The sequence below is a fragment of the Salmo trutta genome, chromosome 13 (assembly GCF_901001165.1).
Source record: "Salmo trutta chromosome 13, fSalTru1.1, whole genome shotgun sequence".
NCBI classification, from domain to species: domain Eukaryota; kingdom Metazoa; phylum Chordata; class Actinopteri; order Salmoniformes; family Salmonidae; genus Salmo; species Salmo trutta.
Window position 1 is genome coordinate 56,852,731 of NC_042969.1, and position 26,913 is coordinate 56,879,643.

A 26,913-nucleotide genomic window follows, 5' to 3' on the forward strand; every position below is an offset into this window, starting at 1 on the left:
AATAGGCCCATTTGCTGAGGTAAGAACAGTCTACTCCTGGTGGTCTGTCTACTACTAGGCTAGACTACCGGTGGTCCTACGTCCCCCTCACGTGGACATAACCATGCAGACTAAGCAGCCCATAGGGCAAGCAGCCGACATTCACTTATTCTACCAGGAGGAAATTACTATTTGCTTATTTTAAAAAAGATAGTATGAGTAGACCCATTAACTGTCCAGAATCATATATTACTAACAATAACATGTATTACAGAGGATGGATAGGCTATGTAGATATATTTAGAAGCAGACCTAGAGAAGGGGGAAAAAAAGACAACCAAGTCGTAGTATTTTATAAGGAAACTTTATGTGTGCTTGTGAAATTCACTTTTAGACAGAAGGCCGTTTTGCAGTTTCCAGTACAGCAGATAAGGTTTGATATTAAAGAGCACAAAAATGAAGAAATCACAATTCCAAAGTTCAATGCTTTCTAACCAGGCATGTAAAAGTACAAGCTTTTGGCCCAAGTCTTATTTTTCTCCAGTCCCTCTGGCTGCTTCCCCCTAAGCTCCTCAACTCCTCTCCTTTACAAATAAAGAAATAAAACAAACATCTTGCACTTCATTTAGTCAATTTCTTCAAATCAATTCCTGCCATCTCTCTGAACTCTGATATTGGATATAGATGATTGCATAGATTGGTAGTCAGTCATTTCCTTTTATTTAAGACATAATGGAATGTTTATTAAGACTCTGGCCCCCTCCCTTTGCCCTCCTTTACACTGGGTCCCTGCCCGTCCTGCTGCAGAGAGAAGACAGACAAGGAGATGGAGGGATGAAAGAGCGAGAGACAGGGCTGTAGCCACTAACAGGCACATTTTTAGTACTCCCATTGTTTCCAACTTCCTCAGGGAACTGTCTAAAGTGGTGTTCCTATAGAAACAATTCAACTGAGGATAGTGGTGGGCCTTCACTTTGTCCATGTAAGCTTTACATGACCCGACATGCTGTGCTTCTAGGGGATGTTACTTCATATGAAACTATAATAAATGAATAGATTGGGTAAACAAGGCCTCCATGTGAAAGTGATATATCACGAAAGCAAAGTTTCATAAATGCCAACATGTTTATGTCAAGTGTCATGTGATGTTTACATAGAAGCTATAAAGGCCTCACATATACTTCCTCCAACTAAATTGTCACCATATCTTCAATCAGACAGGATTCCATATTTGACCGTTGAAAAAAACAAAAATAAACCTTTACCCAAATGGAGACTCACAGTAACTCAAACCTATCTACGGTACTCAATGTGTGAAACTGCTATTGTTTTTCCTTTGCCATTTGTTGTTTTTCCTTTTAAAAATGCCACTTGTTTTGCCCTACAAGCCTGCGATGAGTATTCTGACTGTGTTGCGTACTGGAAAAATAAGTATGTACAGCACTGAACCCAATTACTCACATTTGCTGGAGAAAAGAAACAAACAAACAGGAAAAGGAAAGAGTTGAGGTCTGCAATCCAAGTTCCAATTATCCAGCAAAATGTGGTACGGGTACATGTCATTATTCTCTGTTCAACCCCCTGCCCCCCCCCCCTTCATATATCTCTGTGTTCTAATACGCAACCCCCCCCCCAGCAAGATAAAATAAACAAAAAAAATGGTATAAGAATCAGAATATCTTGTACCCCGTCCCCAAGGCAGAGGGTGAAGATGGGACTTGCACTACAGAGCAGTGTCCTCATTCCGTTCTGACCCAGAAGGGCACCTGTGGTTGCTTGTTTTCACCCCATAACATGATGTGCATTTGATTCTAGTTCTGTGAACAAAGTTGCACTCATAAACCGCTTGTAACAGCCAACGAGTTTGAGATGAAAACCTGCACTCAGGGGCACTGCAGGACCAGAACTTACAGGGAGCAGTAGAGCTGTCCACCAATCACTTCCCAGGACTCTCCACCTGCAGCCCCTCCCTCTTCTACAGAGCCAATCAATCCACTGGCTGCAGACTCACTCCCCTCTTCTCTCCTCCTACTGCTCTCAGTGACTGCAGGCTATATCTACAGGGGTGGAGAGTGTCTGCTCTGCATTGGGCCTGGCAAGCCTCTATGTACCCCCCTTCCACCCCAAACCTCATCCCGTCCCCATCCCTCCCCCCTGTGGTGTGCTCCTAGAGGTCACTCTCCCCGTAGAGGGCGGTAGAGAAGGACATGTAGTCGAGGGCTCCGGGCTTCGCGTCGGGGCCCGAGTAGGGCGCCATGCGGGCGATGCAGTACTCTGCCTGGTCTGGAGGCAGCTCACGCCTCAGTTCCTCAGCAGTGATGAAGTTCTGACAGAGAGAGAGAGAGATGGGGAGAGAGGGACGGTGAATAACAGAGTGATAGTTGTGTAATAATAGTTTGTCTACTTCAGCTGTCTCAAGTAGCTGCATCTCTCACACACACACACACACACAAGCCCAATACCATTCCACCCCCACCTTGTCTGCAGCCAGGATCTTGAAGGAGGCGATGACCTGGTCGGCTGTGTCTGTGTCCGTGGTCTCCCGGGACATGAAGTCTATGAAGGCCTGGAAGGTGACTGCTCCGCTGTTGTTGGGGTCCACTATGCCCATGATGCGGGCAAACTCGGCATCGCCCTGGAAACCACCACCACAGGAAAAACACAGGTTAACCCAGACAAAAATAGGAAATTCGAGGGCATCATTGACCAACCTCTGAGCAATATTACCACTAATTAAACATTTAACTTATCCATTTGAGTTGAATTTGACAACAAGCCTCAACGATAAAGATTAATATCTGCTTAGGGGAAGGGTTGTTAAGAGGGATTGTGTTACAAGAGACAGTTACTACACATTAAACTTACCATGTCATAGTAGCTACAACAGTAAGGGTCTTACTCTAAACTCAAGACAGAGGGAGAAAAAGATTGAAAGGAGAGAGAGAGAGAGAGAAAGAGAGCAGAGAGAAGCGGCAGGCAGTACCAGGCTGTTTCCAGTCGCAACGAGCAGAGCGCGGTAATTGTCCATGTCCATCTGCCCTGTGCGCTTCTGTTCTCAGGGACCGAGAGATGGAGAGGAGGAGGAACAGATATGGAAGGAAAAGAAGAGCAATAGAGTGTGAATTCGAAGAGGACAGAAAATGAAGTGAGGAGGAAGACATGAGCAGATAGATGCATGATGGGAAGAGGAGGAACAAAGGAGGGGAGGTGCGGAGGTGAGTAATGTGAGGGGAGTGAAAAAAGAAAAGAAAAAAACAACGTTATAAGAGAAACGAGTCAAATCAAGGTAAACAAAACAGCAGTGTCGGAGCCGAGGCTGGAGGCCAGTGGGTGAAATGAGGGTGAATGACAGCACAGGCAAGGAAAGAGCCAGGAAGAGAGCGGCCCCAGCAGGTTAGACGGGTAACAGCAGCCCCTCTCTCCTCCGCTCCCAGCTTGTCTGTGCTCCTTACCGCTTTGTTATTCTCCACGTCGTAGCCCAGGCTGATCAGGCACGCCTTGAACTCCTCTGCCATCAGGGCCCCACTGTGGTCCTGTGAGGTCACCACCAGCCAATTACAGCGCACACCGCGATGACAGACACCAGGATGGACCAAGCACAACAGGATGCCAGGTGGGAGTGGTCAGGTGATGGGATCATGACATGCAAGATGAGGGTGATGGACAGACAGACAAACGGATGTTAGATGTTAAACAATGACAACACCTTATGGGGAAACATCTGATGCCCGACACAATGACAGGCACACCAGTGACCATGAGGGGCCAGCGTCTCCAAAGGAGAGTGAAGGCAATGTTCTGTAAGTGCTTAGCAACACATGCGCGATACACAAGCACTGTTTAACCCTCTGTCTGTACACACACCTTTATGTAAATGACAAGTCCTGGAAGATCACCATAGTGCTTGTGACAGGACAGCTGTGTTCCAAATGGCACTCTATTCCCTAGAACCCTGATATTCACCTCTGAAGGCAATTCCACTGCTTTAAATAATAATAATAATAATAATAATAATAATAATATTCCCCTCTAATCAGGGACTGATTTAGACCTGGGACACCAGGTGTGTGTATTAATTCTCAGGTAGAACAGAAAACCAGCAGGCTCTGGACCTCAGAGTAACAGCCATATGGGCCCTGGTCAAAGCACTGCACTATATAGGGAATAAGGTCTCATTTGGGACGCGGCATGTGTCTTGATGCTGAACCAAACACGGCATGCATAAAGACTGAGGTGAAGTGATGAGATATGGTGTTGTGGAATGTGTGAGGTGAACTCAGGGGTTACACCCCCCCCTCCCTCAGTGCAGCCCGCCCCACTCTACACAGCCCCAGCCCCACTCTACACAGCCCCACTCTACACAGCCCCACTCTACACAGCCCTACTCTACACAGCCCCAGCCCTACTCTACACAGCCCCAGCCCTACTCTACACAGCCCCAGCCCTACTCTACACAGCCCCAGCCCTACTCTACACAGCCCCAGCCCTACTCTACACAGCCCCAGCCCTACTCTACACAGCCCCAGCCCTACTCTACACAGCCCTCTCCAACCCATGGTGAAACAATACTAGTTCCACCTGTGAATGTCAACAAACAGGTTAATCCTCACAAGTCTAGTCCATGTCTTACTCCCACCGGAGTTTCCCTTCTGAAATAAGAGGGGGGACTTAAGTACTATGCATAAGACTTAACTCCTGTATGTGCAGATTCTTAAGAGTAAACCCCTCTTCGAGTAAGACACTCAACTGCAAAAGCTGGTGGGCAATAACAGCCTTCTCCCAGACATTTTTTTAAATGTTATTTTATACAAAAAGAAGCCCTCCTGTTCCCTCTCGCATGATCCCGCATGTTGACCCCTGACCTTGTCAAAGTGGTTGAAGGAAGTGCGGTACTCATGCAGCTGCTCCTGGCTGATGCCCTTGGCGTCGCGGGTCAGGATCTGGTTCTCGATCTCGTTGATGGTGCGGGCGATGGTGGTGAGGAGCTGCTCCCAGCCCACCCGCAGGTGCTGGGATGCAGGGAAAGATGGAGAGAATATATGTTAAAGGTTAACCACATGCAGAAGAAACAGTATTGAGTAAGGAGGAGAGATAGTAACAAGTGTAATGTGATGTGTAGAACAGAGACGAACGGACAAAAATAGATCTAATAGAGGGAGGAAATAAAAAACCTCCAGGCTGTCATTGTAAATAAGAATCTGTTCTCAACTGACCCACCTGGTAAAATAAACAGGTCACCAAAAAAATTAAATAGAACAGATGATGAAAATCAGAAAATAATGGTGAAAAATAGTGACCTATATCAGACAGAAAAAGAACCAACATAGTGCAGAGCAGGGTAACATCCCAAATGGCCCCTAACTCCCTACATAGTGCACTACTTTCATTACCAGCCCTGGTCAAAAGTAGCACATTATAAAGGGAATAGGGGGCCATTTGGGCTGTAGAGAAAAGTGTTTTGTGTAGCTACCTCCATGGTGTAGGCGGTGTATGAGTTGTCAAAGATGAGGGCCTCCTGGATGAGCTGATGGTCTCCCTCCAGCTGGTCGATGTTGGGCTTGTACTCTATGATGCTCTGCTCATACTCTCTCAGGTTCACCAGCTGGTCCTCCAGAGTTCCATTCATCTCAATGGATATCCGCCCAATCTCCTGTACACACGCAAACACAAATATTCACGGATTAGATCACCAAAAGGCCAGGGCCGGCGTGTATTCACTAGGCACCAAATGGAAGAAAACAGTAAGGGTCAACCTGGATGTTCAATTTAGTTTTCCTTACAAAACATTTTAAAACATTTTCTGTTGACTGCCATTATGAACACGACCCAGGAGGCACAGAGACAACAGAGCTAAAGGTCAGTCTTATGTAGTATGGGTTAGGGTGCCTTTACTGTACCTCCATTTTGGTCTGTATCCAGGGCCCGACGATGTTGGCCTGGGTGGCAAACTTGCGGCGCAGGTGGTCGTTAGACTGCTGCTTGGCCAGCTCCTCCTGCAGGGCCCGGTCACGCTGGGGAACCAGCTGTTCCACCTACAAACACACCAGATGGGGGCGCCAGTCAGCACAGCACACACATTCCCATAGTAGCAGCAATGCCACAAGGCTGAGTCTCACTCAGGAGCCTGTTTTAGGTAGGTTATTAACTACCACAAGGAAACCGAAATAATAATAATAATAATAATAATAATAATAAATATATATATATATATATATATATATGAGAGAGAGAGAGAGAAAGAGATATGATTTTGATTCAATTAAAACTGGCAAAAGCACACGTCGCAGAGCATATGAACATACAGGTACACATTGAAAAAACACACCTTGTGCCACTTGTCGTCGATACTCTTGGGTGTGATGGTGGTGTAGGGGTTACCCCCGCTCAGCTTGATGCCGTTGTACTGGGCAATCTTCTGCACCTCGGCCTGAATGGCCTGGATGGCCTCCCGCTCCTTGTTGGCCTCTGGGAGGGTAGACTTAAACTGCTCATGGGCTGTGATTAGGCCCTGTAAGAGAGGAGAGGGAAATGAGAGGCAGATAGAAACCAAGGAGAAGGATGGGAAATGGACAGATGAAAAGAGAGATCAGCATGTACCCATATCAGTACGTACCCATATCAGTCAGATGAACCCGTGGATGCCATACGTTACTAGTATTTTCACAAGACAAAGCTAAGTAGCATTAGCGCAATGACTGGAAGCCCACAGGTACGGTAGCATTGCTACTGTACCCGGTCGATTTCCAGTCATTCTAAACGTTCGTTACCCAGTGCGAGACTTAATGACACCTTCATTGACAACCTACTGTTAGCAGCACAGGTCATGATGATACATTGTGATAGTGGAGACCCTCTGGGGACGTAAAGCAGTAAACGGTTGGTGATGAGTAACTAGTCTTTTACCTGGATCTCTTCGATGTTGTGAACGATGAACATGTCCTGCAGGTCCTCCATGGCCCCCTCCATCCAGTTGTTGAAGGGTGCCGCCCTCTTGGCGTACTCCAGGTACAGCTCGTCAATGGACTCCAGCTGCTTCTCTGTCCTCTGTGGGGGGAGAGACTGGGGTCAGGTGCCTGCTGGGAACACTAGAATCTATGTGACAGGGATTGAACATGAGACACAGAAGTGGGGTAAGGGAACCCTGGTAGAAAGTCTGTGTGTGTGTGTGTGTGTGTGTGTGTGTGTCTACACATTTTTGCAGTGTAAACGTGTCCTTGTCATGACCTTAGAAGCATGTCATGTATGAGTAGATGGGAGTGTGTGAAAGGTGGCTGGGCCGGGGGCGTACCTCCAGAGACTCCCTGCGGCTCTGGGTGAGAGACCCCAGGGCGTCCCACTGCTCACAGATCTTCTGACAGCGGGCGTTCACACTAGGGGAGTCGTAGTAGTCCAGCTCACTGAGGCACGGGGAACACATACGTGGAATAATTATCTTTACACACGAGTCCTAATCAACCTGACCACAATCTCCTTGTATTCTCCTGGATTATTTCTCCATTCATCTCTTCCATCCACTCCGTCCCCTTCCACGATATCCCATCCTCTTTCACCCCTCCATCTGATTTACTCCATCCCTCCATAGACTCCTCAAATCCCTCCCGCTCTTACTTGAGTTCCTGTGCGATGGCAGCAATCTGCTCCACGCGGTCCTGGTGGGCAGCCAGGTCAGACTCAAACGCCTCGTGTTTCCTCAGCAGAGCCTTGACCTCCGACAGGCTGGCTGTCTCATAGTCCTTCTGGGTCAGCATGGCCTCCTTACCTGGGGAAGGAAGGGGGGGGGGGTTAAAGACAGTAAGCCTCAAGATATCCAAACCAACTCACTCAAAACCCTTACTTCTTCAATATATTGTTAATATGGTAAAACTTCACCTAGTTCTTTGAGATCTATAGGAAGCGGGGGAATCTAGGTGTCTAGGTAGAGTACGGTTGCAAAATTCCAGTAACTTTCCCCAAATTCCAAAGTTTTCCAGAAATCCCAGTTGGAAGATTCCCAGAATCAGCAGGGAACAAGCAGGAAATCCAGAATCCTCCAGAAACGAGTCCTGGAAAATCTGGGAAAGTCACTGGAATTTTGCAACCCTAAGGTGAGGGAAAGGGACAGTGTAGTCTGTACAGTAACTAGTGTCTCCATACCGTCGGTCCAGGACTCGTGGATGGTGGCTTTCTGACGGAACTTCTCAGCCAGGTGGTCCAGTCTCTCCAAGCGACGGATCTCGTTGAGCATCCACTCCTCGTAGCCCTTCTCAGCCCCCTCCAGGTTGTGCCATGACCCGTTGATATCCTGCAGTCAGGGAGAGGACACCGATCCACCATACAGCAGAAAGAACACTACACTGTATAACAGCATGACTCTCTCTAGTGCAATTTGTTTATAGATGTATTTGGTGTTATAAGTCATGTTGTCATGTCTTTTTAAACTGTCACAAGCCAATTTCCCATTGTGGGACAATAACGTGAACTATTATAATGATCTAAAGAATAATGATAGTGAAATGATACAGAAGGGTTTTAGGACGTGTGAATTGTCCAATAGATATGGATGGCATCATTGGTACAACTGCTCTACATGTTTAAACAGTCTGTGTGTCCATGCGTCCGTCCGCCAGTCCCACTCACCGACACCATGCGACCCTCGGAGGGCATGAAGGCGGGCCTGTTGCTCAGCCTCAGCTTGGTCTGCAGGGTGTTGAAGTTGATCTCTAGCTGACACTTCTCCTGCACCTTGGGGGGCTTGTGGACGCGGCGGTAGCCCCGGAAGTCCTCCAGCTTCTGCTGCATCTCGGCCATGGTCTTCTCTGGAGCCCGGTTCTCCAGCCACGGGATGGTCCGGCGGATCCACTCCAACAGCTAGGGCAGAGGAGGAGAGGGGGATGGAGGGATGCAAATAACAGAGAGAAGTGTGAGAGAAAGGAGGGCAGATGTTTTTATGGGAGACATTAATAAAACTGCACAAGGTAAAGGGGAAGTTTAGTAGAGAAATTGCCTATTTGGAGGTAATGAGAGGAAATAACACCTATGGAAGTTACTAGAGGAGCTAGGAAACATAGACAGCCCATCAGAGGGACACAGAAACATTTCTCACTGACAGAGAGTAGACGTGTGGTGAGGAGGGAGGGAGGGAGGTACAGACAGACGTGTGGTGAGGAGGGAGGGAGGGAGGTACAGACAGTGGTGTGGTGAGGAGGGAGGGAGGGAGGTACAGACAGTGAGTGGTGAGGAGGGAGGGAGGGAGGTACAGACAGTGGTGTGGTGAGGAGGGAGGGAGGTACAGACAGTGGTGTGGTGAGGAGGGAGGGAGGTAGGTACAGATAGTGGTGTGGTGAGGAGGGAGGGAGGTACAGACAGTGGTGTGGAGAGGAGGGAGGGAGGGAGGTACAGACAGTGGTGTGGTGAGGAGGGAGGGAGGTACAGACAGTGGTGTGGTGAGGAGGGAGGGAGGTACAGACAGTGGTGTGGTGAGGAGGGAGGGAGGTACAGACAGTGGTGTGGTGAGGAGGGAGGGAGGGAGGTACAGACAGTGGTGTGGTGAGGAGGGAGGGAGGGAGGTACAGACAGTGGTGTGGTGAGGAGGGAGGGAGGTACAGACAGTGGTGAGGAGGGAGGGAGGGAGGTACAGACAGTGGTGAGGAGGGAGGGAGGGAGGTACAGACAGTGGTGAGGAGGGAGGGAGGGAGGTACAGACAGTGGTGTGGTGAGGAGGGAGGGAGGGAGGTACAGACAGTGGTGTGGTGAGGAGGGAGGGAGGTACAGACAGTGGTGTGGTGAGGAGGGAGGGAGGTACAGACAGTGGTGTGGTGAGGAGGGAGGGAGGTACAGACAGTGGTGTACTACTCACGTCACTGGCCAGCTTCTCGTAGTCCTCCATCAGGTGCTCATTCTCCTGGTTGACAGCCAGCACCTTGCAGATCCTATTGGCTGCAGTCTCAGCCTATCACAGATGAGAATCGTCAGCAGTGCAAATACAAAAGGTTGCTTGTTATGGATTAGGTCGCCAACGCCAAGGAGCATGTGCACAAATGTGTGTAGCTTTTACCAGAGTGGGGTCAAACGTACAATTCAGATCAGCTGTCTACCAGTCGAAGACAAAGACAAATGCAGGTCAAGCTCAAACTGAATGTCCACCATGTGCTGGCCTTACTTTTAACTAGACGCAGTGGAAGATGTCATTTCAGCTACGAACAACTCTGTAAACTGAGTGAACACACAAAAACCACACACTAGCTGTGACTTGCACTGTATTTAAACACCGTGCACATACGCAAATCCGTTGGATGGCTGTACAGTAGTAAGGGTATACGCTAACGCAGCATGCTACAGCTGACAATGGTTAGTTCCATGGACTGTGTGCGCCAACTTCACACTCTGTGGCCTCAAAAAGCTACATGCTTCTCCTATACAATGTTACTGGTTCTGTACCGCTTTTGTCCACATCAGCTGGTGTGTTTAGGGACTTAAACTTAAACCACTGAAATAAAGAAACAATAAGAAACTGTATTATGCCTTGGAACTTTAACACACTATGGAGTAGTCTCCACATAAACACACATTGAAACTGTATTATGCCTTGGAACTTTAACACACTATGGAGTAGTCTCCACATAAACACACATTGAAACAGTTTCAGTATTAACAGTTGAACCGTCGTTAGCAGCGCTTCCCACAGATCAGTTGAAGCTTATTTCAGTCACTTCATAACTGGTTTGTTAGAGTAACGCCGTAACTGTAGCTATGGGAAACACTGCTAATGACCAATCAACGGGGGAAGAGTCGGGACAGGGAAGTTAGAGTAAGGAGGAGAGGTTTTGTTGTTTCGTAGAAGTGTAGTGTGAGCCCAAAGCGTCAGTGAGCATCCTTGGCCAGTGTGACATTGCCAGTGACCCTGGCTGGTGTCACAGAGGTTAGGGGTTAAAGGTTGCGTAGTGGCTGTGCTCACCTTCTGGGCGCCAGAGAAGGCGTGATAGAAGCAGGAGACATAGGTCATGATGGCCTTCTCGTCGGGCCTCAGCGTGCCCACGATGTCTACACAACCACGGCCAGGCAGTGAGCGCAGAGAGAGAGAGAGAGAGAGAGAGAGAGAGAGAGAGAGAGAGAGAGAGAGAGAGAGAGAGAGAGAGAGAGAGAGAGAGAGAGAGAGAGAGAGAGAGAGAGAAGTGGTGAAGCCAAGCTACCCAAAGCCAGAGGGTCCCGCCACACAGTGAGGTGGGGGGGGTGAGATGAGGGGTGGGGTGTAGAGAATGGAGTAGACGCCGGACTCCATTGCTGCTGCCCCCTACTCTGGGGACTCCAATGAAGCACTGTGGAAGGGGGGGGGGGGGGGGGGGGTCGCTGTGGGGTTACCATGAAAGAGAGAAAACGCGAGAGACACAGAGAGAGAGTCCACCTCAGGAGACAGGAGGGGTCTGCCGGGGCCACAATGCGGAGGTTGGGACACCCACCATTTGGATTATAATATTTAAACTGTCAAGCTGGTAATAGCAGAAAAGGTCCTCCTGGTCATAAAGCTAAAGAGAAGGGTACACTAGTCTAACCAATGTCCATACTGTTTCTGGATTAATGATTGTTTTCCAAAATGAACAAATGATTGCCCAAAGGACTGAATGTTAACCAGCACAGGCCCACTAGCAGCTTACTGTGGTGGTCTGTTGTCAAGGCAACAGTGGGACTGTGGCAAACAGTTCTGCATGCGCACACACCTCTCCTGAGACTGGAGCTCATAAACAACTTCTTAATGAATAAAAAACTAATTACAGCGACATTAAAAAACATGCCTGTCAGCAAGCTTCCTGTTCTCAGTCCACAGGGAGAGGAAGAGTGGGGAAAACAGGAGTGAAAGGAGCAAAGGAGAGAGAGAAAAGGAAGAGAAGAGAACGATAAGGAGGAGAGGAGAGGATGAATCCAGCAGACAGATAGAGAGAGGCAGAGGCGTTGTGGTGGAGGGTGAAATCAAAAACACACAAAACATCTAGGAAGAGTTCTCAAGAGTCCCTCTGACTAGCCTACCCTCTGCTCAGACACACTGACCCAGGGCTGATTGTATATGATCCATTTAACTACAAAGGGCCCCCGAGGCCTGATCCACTCCAACTGAATCCCTATAGATAGACAGGCCACTACACAAGAACAAGAGGGCCCCGTTATTACCAGCAAGACGTTAAGAGACTAAGTCTTAGTGTGTGTAGTGTGAGGAAGGAGTGTCCAAAACCAGCCCCCGGTGAGGCTGACGCCAATGCTGCAGGAGAAAGCCATGCTGGAAAGGAGAGGAGAGGATGGGGTAGATGTGAAGGACAGGACCAGCGGGGTTAGTATCAGGGCAGGACAGGGGGGGTAAGGTGGGATGGGGTAAGGGGTACCTTCTGGGCTCCAGAGAAGGCATGGTAGAAACTGGACACATAGGTCATTATGGCTTTCTCATCCGGACGGGCAGTGTTCACAATGTCTGTAGGGAAACCACAGTTACACACATACGGGCAGACAGAGACAGTTATACACAGAGGGAGAGACACAGACAGGGACAGTTATACACAGAGGGAAAGACACAGACAGGGACAGTTATACACAGAGGGAGAGACACAGACAGGGACAGTTATACACAGAGGGAGAGACAGGGACAGTTATACACAGAGGGAGAGACAGGGACAGTTATACACAGAGGGAGAGACAGGGACAGTTATACACAGAGGGAGAGACAGGGACAGTTATACACAGAGGGAGACACACAGACAGTTATACACAGAGGGAGACACACAGATAGTTATACACAGAGGGAGACACACAGACAGTTATACACAGAGGGAGACACACAGACAGTTATACACAGAGGGAGAGACACAGACAGTTATACACAGAGGGAGAGACACAGACAGTTATACACAGAGGGAGAGACACAGACAGTTATACACAGAGGGAGAGACACAGACAGTTATACACAGAGGGAGAGACACAGACAGTTATACACAGAGGGAGAGACACAGACAGTTATACACAGAGGGAGAGACACAGACAGTTATACACAGAGGGAGAGACACAGACAGTTATACACAGAGGGAGAGACACAGACAGTTATACACAGAGGGAGAGACACAGACAGTTATACACAGAGGGAGAGACACAGACAGTTATACACAGAGGGAGAGACACAGACAGTTATACACAGAGGGAGAGACACAGACAGACACACTTCACAACAGCTATTCAAACTGGAGGATGAGAAGGTGAGAAGGATGAAGGGAGGGAGGGAGGAGGGGGGGCTGAGGGAGGAGGGGGGGGCTGAGGCTAACGGTCTGTGTGTAAGGGTGACCACACCAGCCGTGATGTCACAACACATCCACCTGCACACTAGAGTCATGGATTCTTGGGATGCAAGAGTGGTCAGATGAATGAATACAATATGAATATGCAGAAACACTCTACAATCACAACACAGCAGGAGTAACCGTGCATACCTTCAGCGTCCATCATCTTGGGAATATCCAGGTACTTCTCAGCCACCTCAAAGGCATTGTTCAGGTTGGTCAAGGGGTCATCCTGAGCAACCAATCAGAGGGTGAGAAAACAAGCCACGGACGTGTCGTGCACTCAAAGCGAGGTGTGAGTGTGTGCTGACGGAGCATGTGCTGATCCACTCACCTTCCTTAGCTTGTCGTAGTCAATGAGCTCTGGCCTGTGTCTGTGGATCAGAGCGTTGAAGGCAAGGCCATCCTTCCAGCTGTCAATATGAGATCAGAGAGAAAAGAGAGAGCGAGAGAAAAGAGAGAGGAGAGAGAAAAGAGAGAAAAGAGAGAAGCGAGAGAACAGAGAGCGGAGAGGCGAGAGCAGAGAGGGGAGAGCAGAGAGGGGAGAGCAGAGAGGGGAGAGCAGAGAGGCGAGAGCAGAGAGGCGAGAGCAGAGAGGCGAGAGCAGAGAGGCGAGAGCAGAGAGGCGAGAGCAGAGAGGCGAGAGCAGAGAGGCGAGAGCAGAGAGGCGAGAGCAGAGAGGCGAGAGCAGAGAGGGGAGAGCAGAGAGGGGAGAGCAGAGAGGGGAGAGCAGAGAGGGGAGAGCAGAGAGGGGAGAGCAGAGAGGGGGAGAGCAGAGAGGGGAGAGCAGAGAGGGGAGAGCAGAGAGGGGAGAGCAGAGAGGGGAGAGCAGAGAGGGGAGAGCAGAGAGGGGAGAGCAGAGAGGGGAGAGCAGAGAGGGGAGAGCAGAGAGGGGAGAGAGCAGAGAGGGGAGAGCAGAGAGGGGAGAGCAGAGAGGGGAGAGCAGAGAGGGCGAGAGCAGAGAGGCGAGAGCAGAGAGGGGAGAGCAGAGAGGGGAGAGCAGAGAGGGGAGAGCAGAGAGGGGAGAGCAGAGAGGCGAGAGCAGAGAGGGGAGAGCAGAGAGGGGAGAGCAGAGAGGGGAGAGCAGAGAGGGGAGAGCAGAGAGGTGAGAGCAGAGAGGCGAGAGCAGAGAGGGGAGAGCAGAGAGGGGAGAGCAGAGAGGGGAGAGCAGAGAGGGGAGAGCAGAGAGGGGAGAGCAGAGAGGGAGAGCAGAGGAGAGCAGAGAGGGGAGAGCAGAGAGGGGAGAGCAGAGAGGGGAGAGCAGAGAGGGGGGAGAGCAGAGAGGGGAGAGCAGAGAGGGGAGAGCAGAGAGGGGGAGAGCAGAGAGAGGGGTCAGAAAGGGACAGTTGTGGCCACCCGAGTGGCGCAGTAGTCGACGGCACCGCATCGCATCACTACAGACTCAGGTTTGATCCCAGGCTGTGTTGTGACCAGGAGTCTCATAGGGCGGCGCACAGCGTTGTCCAGGTTAGGAGGGGGGTTTGACCAGGTGGGGCTTTACTTGGCTCATCGCGCTCTAGCGACTCCTGGTGGAGGGCCGGGCGCCTGCAGGCTGACCACGGTAGACAGTTGAACGGTGTTTCCTCCGACACATTGGTGCGGCTGGCTTCCGGGTTAAGCGGGCGGGTGTTAAGGAGCGTGGTTTGGCGGGTCATGTTTCGGAGGATGCATGACTCAACCTTCGCCTCCCCCGAGCCCGGTGGGGAGTTGCAGTGATGAGACAAGATGGTAATTGGATATAACGAAATTGGGGAGAAAAGGGGGGGGTGGGGTAATTTTTTAAAATAATAATAAAATACAAAAAAAAGGGACAGTTCTGTGCTGCACAGCCATAGGTTACGCACATACTTCTAACATCTATCCTACGTTTCACCAGCAGAGGGCAGTCTTCCTGGAAGAGCTGGTGGAGTTTGCTGGAGTGTGTGAGTGATGCAATGTTTGAACAGGCTTCACTACTGTGGAATTTTTCAGAGGTCAAACAATGTCTGGAGAAATACTATAGCCTGTTCCGTTCTCAGGTTCTGTTGTCAGGCATAACGTCTAGCTGCTGTCGAGGCTGTGTGTGTGTGTGTGTGTGTATACACGTAGGCTACCTGATGTGGAAGTTCTGCACGTTGACGTTTTTGTAGGGCGCAGTCTTCCTCTGGCACCACAGGAGCAGGCCCTCCTTGGCAGAGGTCTCTGGAAAGGGGAGAAGGAGTTAGATAACAGTCTGTGGCAGGGATATCCAAGTCCTAACCGGGAGGTCCAGAGGACTGCTGGTTCTGTTGTCTCTGGTAATTCATTGCACCCACCTGGTGTCCCAGGTCTAAATCAGGTCCTGATTAGAGGGGAACAATGAAAAAAGGCAGTAGAATTGGCTTCAAAGTCCAAATGTGAATTTGAGGGGTCTATGGTATGTCCAAATAGCACCCTATTCCCTATATAGCGCACTACTTTTGACCAGAGCCCTATTCCCTATATATAGCGCACTACTTTTGACCAGAGCTCTATTCCCTATATAGTGCACTACTTTTGACCAGAGCCTTATTCCCTATATAGTGCACTACTTTTGACCAGAGCCTATTCCTTATATAATGCACTACTTTTGACCAGAGCTCTATTCCCTATATAGTGCACTACTTTTGACCAGAGCCCTATTCCCTATATAGTGCACTACTTTTGACCAGGAGCCCTATAGCAATAGGGTGCCATTTCAGAGTCAGATGCAGCCTAGACCTAGTTTCTACTGTGTTGGAGTGTGCAGTATAGGTAGCTAACAGGTTTAAATTCTCTCCCGACCACAGATGAGTGCAGTGGAGCTGGGGAAGCTAGGGTTAATGAGCTCTCCTGCCATTGTCTCCTAGTCAAGTGCCAGTGAGAGCAGAGCAGGCATGTAGGCCAGACTTGTGTTCACTTGGCTAGGCTCACTCAACCTCCTGTGGTCTCAGCAGAACAGAGCAGGGGAGTTGTTTTTAGTGTGTATAGTATCTGAGAGCCACGGTTGCTTCCACTTCATTTACCTGTGGAATCCCCTCAGCACAGCTGTTTTGAGTAAGAGTGTGTGTGAGAAAGAAGAGGAAGATGCCTGCTCAGTTAGTGGCATAAGAACACAAGAGCAGCAATGGGTCTGAATATGATTTAAGGACAGTGTCCTCGCCCAGGTTAAAAACCACTACCGTTTTCAGATGACTTACTGGAAAAAAATTGAGGAAGAACATAAAAGCAAAGTTTTGTTTTCTAAACAAACCTTTGCTTCCTAGTGGGGAAGGAGAATAGAGAGATTGGAAAGGAGAGAGACTGACCTTCCACAGAGATGTCCTGGATGGCGAAGCGGAGGATGATCGTCCAGATCATGCCCAGGGTCATCTTGGCGTTGCCATCCACAATTTCTAAGAGAGAAAAAGAGGATATCACTCAAATACAATAAAATATCAACTCAGTTCCGCATTAGCCTGGTCCCAGATCTGTTTGTGCCGCCACGTCAACAACTTGTCATAATAGCACAAACAGATCTGGGACTAGTTCCGCATATGTTTGTGAACTTCAAATATGTCCTTTACAGTGCAAATACAAATATGGCTGGGTACGGCATGCATAATGCATTCAAGCAATGTCCCAAGTTGTTGCGGTGGCTTTGATCAGATAAGAGACAGTGGTTTTGTCTGTCCCCTTGTGACCCTCCCAACGCTTCAACATTGAGTCAGTCACTTAGTTTATATCCCCCTCTCTGCCTGCCTCGGTCTCGCCATTTGTCCTTTGGTGGTGTAGGGTGGTAGGCTGCTGGTCCGGGTGGTGGGGGCCAGAGGGCTAAGCTGGTGGTAGGCTGCTGGTCCGGGTGGTGGGGGCCAGAGGGCTAAGCTGGTGGTAGGCTGCTGGTCCGGGTGGTGGGGGCCAGAGGGCTAAGCTGGTGGTAGGCTGCTGGTCCGGGTGGTGGGGGCCAGAGGGCTAAGCTGGAGCGATGACAACTGGGCTGTGTGTATCATGCAGTAGGAATGAGGAGTGGAGGCTGGCGGGGCCATTTGTCATGATAGCTGGAGCAGAAAGGTCACTGTCACACCGTCACAGCCGTTTCTCCTCCTGATTTACTGGCCTTGTGAAGGGCCTCTTGCCCCTCCCCCAGAGCTCCCTCCCTCTCCAGCCAAATGCCTTTGCTCCCAAGTGGGAGATGTATTTGGCAGGATGCAGTGAGCTTTGGAGTTGTTTGTCAGTGCTCTGTGTGTGTGTGTGTGTGTGTGTGTGTGTACGCACACAGAGTGCTTGTGTGGTAGGTAAACTGACCCTCTGCGCCGATGGACACCAGCTTGACCCCCTTGCTGGCGATGTAGTCCAGCGCTTTGTTGACGTTGTTGATCTTGTGGACCCTCATCTTGCCTCTCTCGGGCTTAGGTAACCGTTCGCCTGTGGATGAACACACACGGACACAAACAGGCAAGCAAAATGCAGTGAGCCCAGAGTCCCATGACAGAAACAGCCCTTTCCACTGGCTCAGCAAAACAGACAGGCACAGCTCCTTTTAAAGTCACAGTACCAACCTTCACAGGGCTGCTAGTCAAAACAGACAGGCACGGCTCCTTTTAAAGTCACAGTACCAACCTTCACAGGGCTGCTAGTCAAAACAGACAGGCACGGCTCCTTTTAAAGTCACAGTACCAACCTTCACAGGGCTGCTAGTCAAAACAGACAGGCACGGCTCCTTTTAAAGTCACAGTACCAACCTTCACAGGGCTGCTAGTCAAAACAGACAGGCACGGCTCCTTTTAAAGTCACAGTACCAACCTTCACAGGGCTGCTAGTCAAAACAGACATCTACAGGACCAAAGCCATGGCCTATGACCAGACTACTTAGTTGAAAAGGTATCAAAAGAACAGGTGACACTAGAAATTTAGAGTCCGTTTCTGGCACCGCACTTGGTCTACCCAAATGGTACACTAATCCCTACACAGTGCACTACTTTTGACCAAAGCCCTGCAACCTGCCACAGTATATTGGTGCTGAGTGCAGTAGATTAGCGCTTAGCTGTGGTAGTAGAGCTTGGTATGTGTCATGATGATCAAGACGATGGGCTGGCTGACCTGAGATGACCTCCAGCAGGAGCATGAGTTTCAGGCCATCCCTGAAGTCCTCCTCGATGTTCTCGATCTGCGTGCCTGCTTTCCTCAGGTGGGAGTTGCACCAGGCCGTGAACGTCTGGAGAGAGACAGGAAGCGAGGTCAGAGAGGGCGGAAGCGAGGTCAGAGTGGTGTGACCTCACAGAGTGGTGTTGGAGGGCTAGGAGGAGGCACTCTTTCTTCTGGTCTAACAAAAATTGTCTCATTCATCCACGCACCTCTCCCCTATAACTATTACCCAGGTCAATGCATTCTCAGTCAACTTACCTAGTACTATAATTAAAAACAAACACAGAAAAAAACAGGAAGAGGGGGGCTGAAGTTCCTCAGACAGTAGGCTACACGTGGCAGGAAGTGCACTGTGATTGGTTGACATAATTCTGAGTAGTAGTGCTGATTTAGGATCAGGTCCTCCCATCCATATTATCATATTCATTAGGATTTAAAAAAGGCAAAACTGATCCCATTTCAGCACTCCTACTGATCTCTTCAACTAACAGTAAGTATTTACCCGAGTGCTTTAGGGGATAGGTGAGTGAGCTGTAAGGTTGATATACTGCAGCGTACGCTATCCTGGTCTCATATCTGTTTGTACCATCATGTTAACTCATTGTCATGCCAAACAAGTTTCTGCATTCAGAGACACATTCTTTAAAGGGCTCACATGACAAGGAGTTGACTTGATAGCACAAACAGATCTGGGACCAGGCTAACTGTACACATTCTAAAAACTAGACCAGTACCCACGTTAAAAAAAGATTCATGTTTTATCCCCCCTACATTAAGTCACGGGCCACTTTCTAGTCACAAACAGTCATTGGAAAACACGTGTTTTGAATCTACTTATTTTGAAAACTTGTGGCACACACTATTCATTAGTGGAGGGTTAAAAATATTCTCCCCAAATTGCTTGTCTTTTTTTAAAAGGAAGAAAAGAAATCTCACAGAGAAGGCAAGTGAAATGTGAGCTAAACAGTGTTCCTTTAAGACTGGGTTATTCTTTATCAGTCAGAAATGGCATCATAAGAGGACCACTTGCGGTTCTTGGCTCCGTGTGTGTAGTAAACTGGAACATAGCTTCTGTAATACGCACCAACACCAGTAAAACACACCGATTCCTGAGTGGGTCAAACAGTAGAGATGGGGGACAATAACCCTTGCTCTTCTTGTCCAGAGTCAACGAGACCCAACATGGCGCCATTCAACCTCTGAGCTACTGTTTGAACACGCCTTTTTACCCCACCCCCTTTTAACTTCTGTTCACAACCTCCACCTATCACCTTCTCCCCAAAAGCCATGTTTCCCCAACTCAAAGTCGGGATCAGTCGACCCTCCCTTGCAGCAGGATAGGCATGGCCCGGCAGCGTGTTACGATGAGTGTTGTGGTATGACAACATTATGACAGGGTGCTGGCCCTGCCTCTCCCCCCATTCCGAAGGGCTGCCACACAAAGGGCCCATTGAGCAGCATGTATATAATGAGTCCCGTCAGCCTGCTCCCTGCCTTCCAGCCCCTCACTCCCCTGCCCGAGAGAGACCCACAGGGACAGGGGAGGGGCTGACACAAACATCCCCTGCCAACAATGCTCCACCACGTTGCAGCTAGCCATCGGCCTCCAACTGAGCAGGGATGTGGCACAGCACCATTAACATACAACAAATGGCTCAAATCAACACGGTTGATAATTACCAACAACAAAAACTAACTTGAGCATAGAGTAAGCCAGGTCGCATTCAAATTACACTAGCTAGACACCAATAGCCTACATGATACAAAACCACCAGTTGAAAAAATATCTATTGTATTCTACTTCTTTGTGATAACAGAGTTCAGCAACAACACTAGACTCCTACTAGCCCTATGAGGCGCTAAGGCTCTGGCACCATATCCCAAACATGATGTCACACAGGTGTGCATCTCTAAGTCAGGAAGGGATTGGGTACGGCAGACCTGTCAGCTTTAACAATGGGATTTTACAACTCAGCGTCGCTCAAGAACTTGTTCTCAACTAGCCTACCTGGTTAAATAAAGGTGAAATAAAAAAACGTTGACTCAACTAGTCAAATAGTTTGCCCTTCTATGGCCAGGTATGTGTCAGGTTGAGAGTGTGCAGTACTAACATCTAGATTACACTATTCTTGTGATGTTGAAGAACAGAGCAGGATCATTGCCACTCAGGACAGATCCCAGTAAAACACAGGTCAAGTGGATTACAGAATTCTCTGCTCTCTCAGTCTACAGACAATGACCTGGACAGAGGCACAGGGCAACAGCCAGGAGAAAACATTGTCTGAATATTGTTGGAGATAAAAGCCATGTGTTTCTCTCCAAAGCTACTTTCAGGGGTGGTATGGTATTCCCACCAGCTGGTATGTCCATGTTTGACTAACGAGGATCAAAATAACTCAGAGTTCTGCTATGTTCTGCTCAGTTTGACCACAGCAAAGGTCACCTTTGGTCTTTACATCAGGGCTGAGCCTCACAGGAGTTAAGGGTCATGTAGATAGCCCAGGTTTTAGACAACAAGGAGACAAATAACTCAGGTCTCTGCCTGCCAACTGACCGACCCACCACCAGCAGCACTCCCCGAGCAGGAATGCAAGGGAGACGTAAGAACCGACAACCCACATAGTCCACCTACACAACCATTTCTTCCTTCTGACACTTTCCCTGACGCTGCACGCAGCACCCTACTCAAACATCTGCTTTTGTGACACACTAAACAGGTAAAGGTGTGGCTGGCTGCACCTAGAAAGAATGAAGTAGGCTGGCACACAATGTTATTGCACAACCGCCGTGCCTTCCCCATGACTACAATGCCAAGACTCCCCCCGCCCACTGCTGTAATGAATGACAGCCTACCCAATCACTCAATGATGAGCGCACTCTCTCATCACTCTCACAGTCAGTAACACGCCGTCTCCCAGTCAGAAAACAAGGCAGACACCAACATGCTGCAGCAGGGCCAGCTTAGCTCTGAAAGCGTAGCTGGTAAATCAGTGGAACGTGTGTTTATGTGGGAGAAATCAATATGGCCTAAGGGACAATGGCTGAGGGGCCCAGTCAGAGACATGGACCAGGGAGAGGGTGACACTGTGTGTTTAACTGTCACAAAGGTGAGGGAACTAGTGGACAGAGGAAGCTCACATGTTACTGATTATGAAGTTATTATCGTCCTCATTATGATGACTGCTGCTGTATGAGGTGTGGAAGGGTGTTATCATGGAGCTCCTGTGAGGATTTCGTCAGAGGCGACAGCAGTGGTGTGGGTCTTCCACCTCTGAGTGAGTACAGGAAGGGGGTGGAAGGTAGCAGCCAGGTCTGGGAGTCAGTCAGCAACGCCCTGGTCGACACAAAGCCACCCATTCTTAGGCTACAGCTCAATTAGCTAGGTCTGCCTGGTGGCCAAGGCACTAGAGGTCTGTGAGATGTCCATTGTCTCACGCAGTAGTCGCATAATAACCACACTGTTCAAACACACATCAGGTAGCTCATTGTGCCCGTCCACCAGCACCACATGCCAGCCTATTTCACTAGTTGACTGCTAGGACTTAAATGGTATTTTCCTGACAAGAACACACAAAAACACACTTTGAGCAGGAGGAAGCTTGGTTATCCGACACCACTTCCATCAGGTTCAAGGGAGTTTGGCGACTGACTACCCGGACATTCCCAAGCCATACATGTATGAGAGAATGACCAGGGCCCATACGCATAAAGCAATGTTGGAGTGCCGATCTAGGACCCCCCCCCCCCAGAACAGCCCGTAAAAATCAACTGTCCTCGTTTGCAACACTCACTACTGAGTTCCAAACTGCCTCTGGAAGCAATTTAAGCACAATAACTGTTCGTTGGGAGCTACATGAAATGGGTTTCCATAGTAGAGTAGCCGCACACAAGCCTAAGATCCCCATGTGCAACGCCATGCGTCGGCTGTGTAAAGCTCGTGGTGAAAAGCCGCCATTGGACTCTGGAGTGGAAACGAGTTCTCTGGAGTGATGAATCACGCTTCACCATCTGGCAGTCCGACAGAAGAATCTGGGTTTGCCAGGAGAACACTACCTGCTCCAACACATAGTGCCAACTCTAAAGTTTGGTGTAGGAGGAATAATGGTCTGGGGCTGTTTTTCATGGTTAGGTCTAGGCCCCTTAGTTCTAGTGAAGGAAAATCTTAACGCTACAGCATACAATGACATTGTATATGACTCTGTGCTTCCACATTTGCGGCAACAGTTTTGGGAAGGCTCGCACCTGTTTCAGCATGACAACGCCCCCGTGCACAAAACGAGGTCAATACAGAAATGGTTTGTTGAGATCAGTGTGGAAGAATTTGACTGACCTGCACAGAGCCCTGACCTCAACCCCATCGAACACCTTTGGAATTAAATGAAAACACCGACTGCGAGCCTCCCAGAAGAGGGGAGGCTGTTATAGCAGCAAAGGGGAGGACCATCTCCATATTATTATTTAACCTTTATTTAACTAGGCAAGTCAGAAGAAATTCTTATTTTCAATGACAGCCTAGGAACAGTGGGTTAACTGCCTTGTTCAGGGGCAGAATGACGGATTTCTACCTTGTCAGCTCGGGGATTCGATCTTGTAACATTTCGGTTACTAGTCCAACGCTCTAACCACTAGGCAACCTGCCGCCCCGCCCATGATTTTCAAATGAGAGCAGGTGTCCACATACTTTTGCTCATGTAGTGTAGCGAGGGAACCATGCAGAGCATCAGCACATCCGGAGGGGTGAGGTGTGGTTGCACTAAAATGCAAAAGCGCTGCCAAGGTTCGGTTTCCCCAGACAGAACCACTCTCCAGCCGAATGCAGAAACAGCTGTTTGAACAATGGTCAAGTCTAAGGTCAGTGACGCACCACTCCACCACCGTCTTCCATTCTTATCACGGACTCACTGCTCAATTCCCAAAATGTAATACAGCAAGCCAAAAAGCAACCTTGAGGGAATTGGATTGTTTGATGGTCGTCATGTTTTTATTGCTGTTGACCGTCCACGATTCTACCTACATAAAGCCGGTCTCCAGTCCAAACTCATGCATGGCCATAGTCTAGCTAGCTACCATAAGTAGTGAGCACTCTTCCACAACCATTTACCCCCACAGACTTTCTGGTAGAGATGAGTTAAAATGGTGGAGTAGTACATCCCTGGGCTGTTCCCTGCGACTGGCTCCCTCCCTGATCCGGCCCCTATATTACAGAAGCCCTGGGCTGTTCCCTGCGACTGGCTCCCTCCCTGATCCGGCCCCTATATTACAGAAGCCCTGGGCTGTTCCCTGCGACTGGCTCGGCCCATCTATTACAGAAGCCTTTAAAGAGCATGCCCTGATACCGATGTCGCTCTGCTCTCATTACCCCGTCAGGTCTGGACAAGTGATCATTAAAAACACACTCTTCGTGTGCTGACAAGCCATCACTAAAAGAGGAACTCGTCCGAGTACAGATTCTTATCCAGTGAGAAAGTGTTTCAGTTTGTCAGTAGTAGTGACCATTAGGGCAAACTGCTGTAAACTGAAGCTGATAAACAAGGTCTGATAAATGAGTTGATTCTGACATCTCTAGTGGGCTTTCTTATGGTCGCCCAGTAAAACAGAGGAGGAGGAGGAAAAGGGGGAATGCGATTTGGTTGAGGTGTGAATACGATACATGGTACAATGTGACATGAGTGTCAAAGCCATCCAACATGACTGACCCACACATGACCTCCACCTCATGTTATGTAATGGCTGTAGGCTACAGCTGTAGTGGGGAAGAGTCTCAGATTGTGTCCCAATAAATCTCCCCTTCCTCCTGAGGTGCGCACTAGTTCACTACACCCCACAAAACAAAAAAGCGTTGGATTGGTGGGAGTTTCCCGTAATTTCTTATTAACAGGCCTTTTCTTTAAAATCCAAGAAGGGAAGTGAACAAGTGCACACTTTGGGAGGAAGGAGAGAATTGGGAGTGGGACACCGTCTGTTCTGCACAGTAATGGTGGGCAGGAGAGTTGTCCCCAGGTCAGGTTGACTCAACTAGAGAAAGCTCTGCCTAAAGAGTAGTAGTGACCTAGAAGTATTAGTGTTGCAGTGCTGTGTTGTTACTGGCCTTTCTTTTCAAGTCTCTTGCCACAGGGGGGTACAACAGAGAGAGTAAATACCGGGGGCATATTTTGGACTTTGCACGCACTGTAGAAACTTCCAGCAGAGGGAAGCGCTGTTTATTTGTTCATTTATTTATGTAGCTTCCCGTCTTTGTGAGAGGCCGGGTTGGGTTTCACTGAGGGGGCTCTACCGAGCTGTTAACCCTTTCAGTGACCTGCCTATGGCCAGATCCTGTTACAAGCCAAGACCTGGGGAATGAGCCAGGCTGGGAGGAGAGGTACAGCAGACCAGCACCCTAGGGCCACAGCCTACAGACCAGCACCCTAGGGCCACAGCCTACAGACCAGCACCCTAGGGCCACAGCCTACAGACCAGCACCCTAGGGCCACAGCCTACAGACCAGCACCCTAGGGCCACAGCCTACAGACCAGCACCCTAGGGCCACAGCCTACAGACCAGCACCCTAGGGCCACAGCCTACAGACCAGCACCCTAGGGCCACAGCCTACAGACCAGCACCCTAGGGCCACAGCCTACAGACCAGCACCCTAGGGCCACAGCCTACAGACCAGCACCCTAGGGCCACAGCCTACAGACCAGCACCCTAGGGCCACAGCCTACAGACCAGCACCCTAGGGCCACAGCCTACAGACCAGCACCCTAGGGCCACAGCCTACAGACCAGCATGTCAACACTAAGGACAGGAAGGACACAGCGTTGTGCAAATGTGGACTGTTGTGTGTCAATAGTAGCGCTCTCAGCACTGTCTGTTGCTTAATGTCAAACTGCCAATTAGCCTATACGTTGTGTCAATAGTCAAGTCTTAACCACCTGCAGCTCCCATGTTCAATACACAGACCAAATTAGACAACTTTATCTGACCAGGACACACACACACACACGACGTACATGCTGTAATTCTAGTTAGTGGTCTAGGATTTAGTTGGGCCGAGAAGGCAGTCCTAGGAGAATCTCTCAGCTACCTTAAAAGGATGACTGTAAAAGAGACTCCAGGCAGCGGTCACAGTGAGGAGAACAGGCCTAGTAGCATCCATTCAGCAGCAGCCCACGGCATGGCTGGGTAAAGTATGTAGGCCACAGGCAGCTCAGCTGACACAGGAAATATGTCGGCCCACTCTAGCCTCCCCACTCCCTCCCTGCTCAGTGAGAGGATGAGAGTGTTTAATGAGAGGCTGGGACTGTGGCAGTGACCTGCGAGGGAATCTTCCAGATGTGCACCGCTCCTTTGATCTGCGCTCCAGTTTAGCTCAGCTGAGAGGCTGGGTTAAACCAGCGAAGTGGAGGGAGAGTCCAGAGAGCCGTCATCTCAATTAGCATGATGTCAGGAATGACAACTATGTCTATTGAGAGCAAACTTCTGAGGTCCGGCTGGTTTGGGTCATGGCGTTTTGGGCAAGAATACAGAAAGAGAGCAGTGAGGCCAGAGAGGGCCAAGGCGTCAGAGGCGTGAACAGACAGGGATCTCACGACTGAACTGTGGTGGGGCAAAACACTAAACAAGTCCACTTTAACCACTGTTATAAGTGATGCCATAGATGAAAGCTACCTACAAAAAAAGAGCCAAGCTAATTTTAAAGGCCCAGTGCCGTCAAAAACATAACTTTGTGTTTTATATACATTTCCACATGATAAGTTAAGAATAATCCTGTAAAAATAATGACATTTTAGTGTAAGAGCTGTTCGAAAAGACAGTCTGAAATTTCTGTGTTTTGGTGGGATGGAGTTTGGCCTGCCCAGTGACACCACCAGGTGGTAAATTAGTTAATAGACCAATAAGACAGTTCCAAACCTCTCTGCCAATAACAGCTAGTTGTCCCCTCCCCACTCAGACCACTCCTATCAAAATTCTTGCTTGAGAAATTGCTCTTTCCTATTTTAAATTGGAAACAATCACAGTAAGGTACTTAAAAGATGCACTATGCAGAAATCACTCAACTACTTCCTGGTTGCAAACATTCTAATTGTTCATCTAAACAGCTGTGAAATATATATTTTTTAATTTAACCTTTCTTTAACTAGTCTCATTTCATGTATGTTTTCATGGAAAATAAGGACATTTCTAAGTGATCCCAAACTTTAACGGTAGTGTATTTTCCATAACCAAAAATTAAAGCTGGTGTACAAACCCAAAAGACGCAAAAAAATAAAATAAATAAACTTAACAGAAGGTATAGAAATAGCGCACATAGAAAAGATCTACCGCTTCTTAGACTTGCTTTCAATGAAAGAAAGATATACAACTCACATTTCTATGTGAATTTGGTGAGGTCGCCCAAAAAGTTATTGTAGCTTTCTTTAAATTGTTACATAGAAATACATTTTATTTTTTTTATTTTTAAATGGCAGCATTGGCTCTTTAAGAGACCGAGTCGGTGGGCAAATAAAACTGGGCTCCACAGCTCTTGCAGCCACTAGTCAGCAACCTTAGGCCTCCTAAC

The 26,913-nt window shown here is 48.9% G+C and overlaps 1 protein-coding gene across 5 annotated transcripts in view; it reads right to left on the reverse strand.

Moving 5' to 3' along the window:
- Positions 1-327: 327 nt before the first annotated feature.
- LOC115206123 (alpha-actinin-4) overlaps positions 328-26,913 on the reverse strand; it is a 42,169-nt gene continuing 15,583 nt past the window's right edge. Inside the window, exons 2-22 of one of the 5 annotated variants that reach the window (XM_029772736.1) lie at positions 18,327-18,441; positions 17,532-17,651; positions 16,556-16,642; positions 15,365-15,452; positions 13,606-13,684; positions 13,422-13,503; positions 12,330-12,415; positions 9,815-9,907; positions 8,596-8,826; positions 8,113-8,260; positions 7,588-7,738; positions 7,268-7,376; positions 6,883-7,023; positions 6,305-6,487; positions 5,877-6,011; positions 5,450-5,629; positions 4,842-4,988; positions 3,432-3,512; positions 2,963-3,028; positions 2,456-2,614; positions 328-2,305 (exon numbers count right to left, since the gene is read on the reverse strand). In XM_029772736.1, the coding sequence (XP_029628596.1) occupies positions 2,147-2,305; positions 2,456-2,614; positions 2,963-3,028; positions 3,432-3,512; positions 4,842-4,988; positions 5,450-5,629; positions 5,877-6,011; positions 6,305-6,487; positions 6,883-7,023; positions 7,268-7,376; positions 7,588-7,738; positions 8,113-8,260; positions 8,596-8,826; positions 9,815-9,907; positions 12,330-12,415; positions 13,422-13,503; positions 13,606-13,684; positions 15,365-15,452; positions 16,556-16,642; positions 17,532-17,651; positions 18,327-18,441 (2,640 nt within the window). In that variant the 3' untranslated portion in view covers positions 328-2,146. Of the gene's footprint in view, positions 2,306-2,455; positions 2,615-2,962; positions 3,029-3,431; positions 3,513-4,841; positions 4,989-5,449; positions 5,630-5,876; positions 6,012-6,304; positions 6,488-6,882; positions 7,024-7,267; positions 7,377-7,587; positions 7,739-8,112; positions 8,261-8,595; positions 8,827-9,814; positions 9,908-10,912; positions 10,999-12,329; positions 12,416-13,421; positions 13,504-13,605; positions 13,685-15,364; positions 15,453-16,555; positions 16,643-17,531; positions 17,652-18,326; positions 18,442-26,913 lie in introns of all 5 variants that reach the window. The other 4 variants (XM_029772735.1, XM_029772732.1, XM_029772734.1 and 1 more) reach the window with 4 other exon arrangements.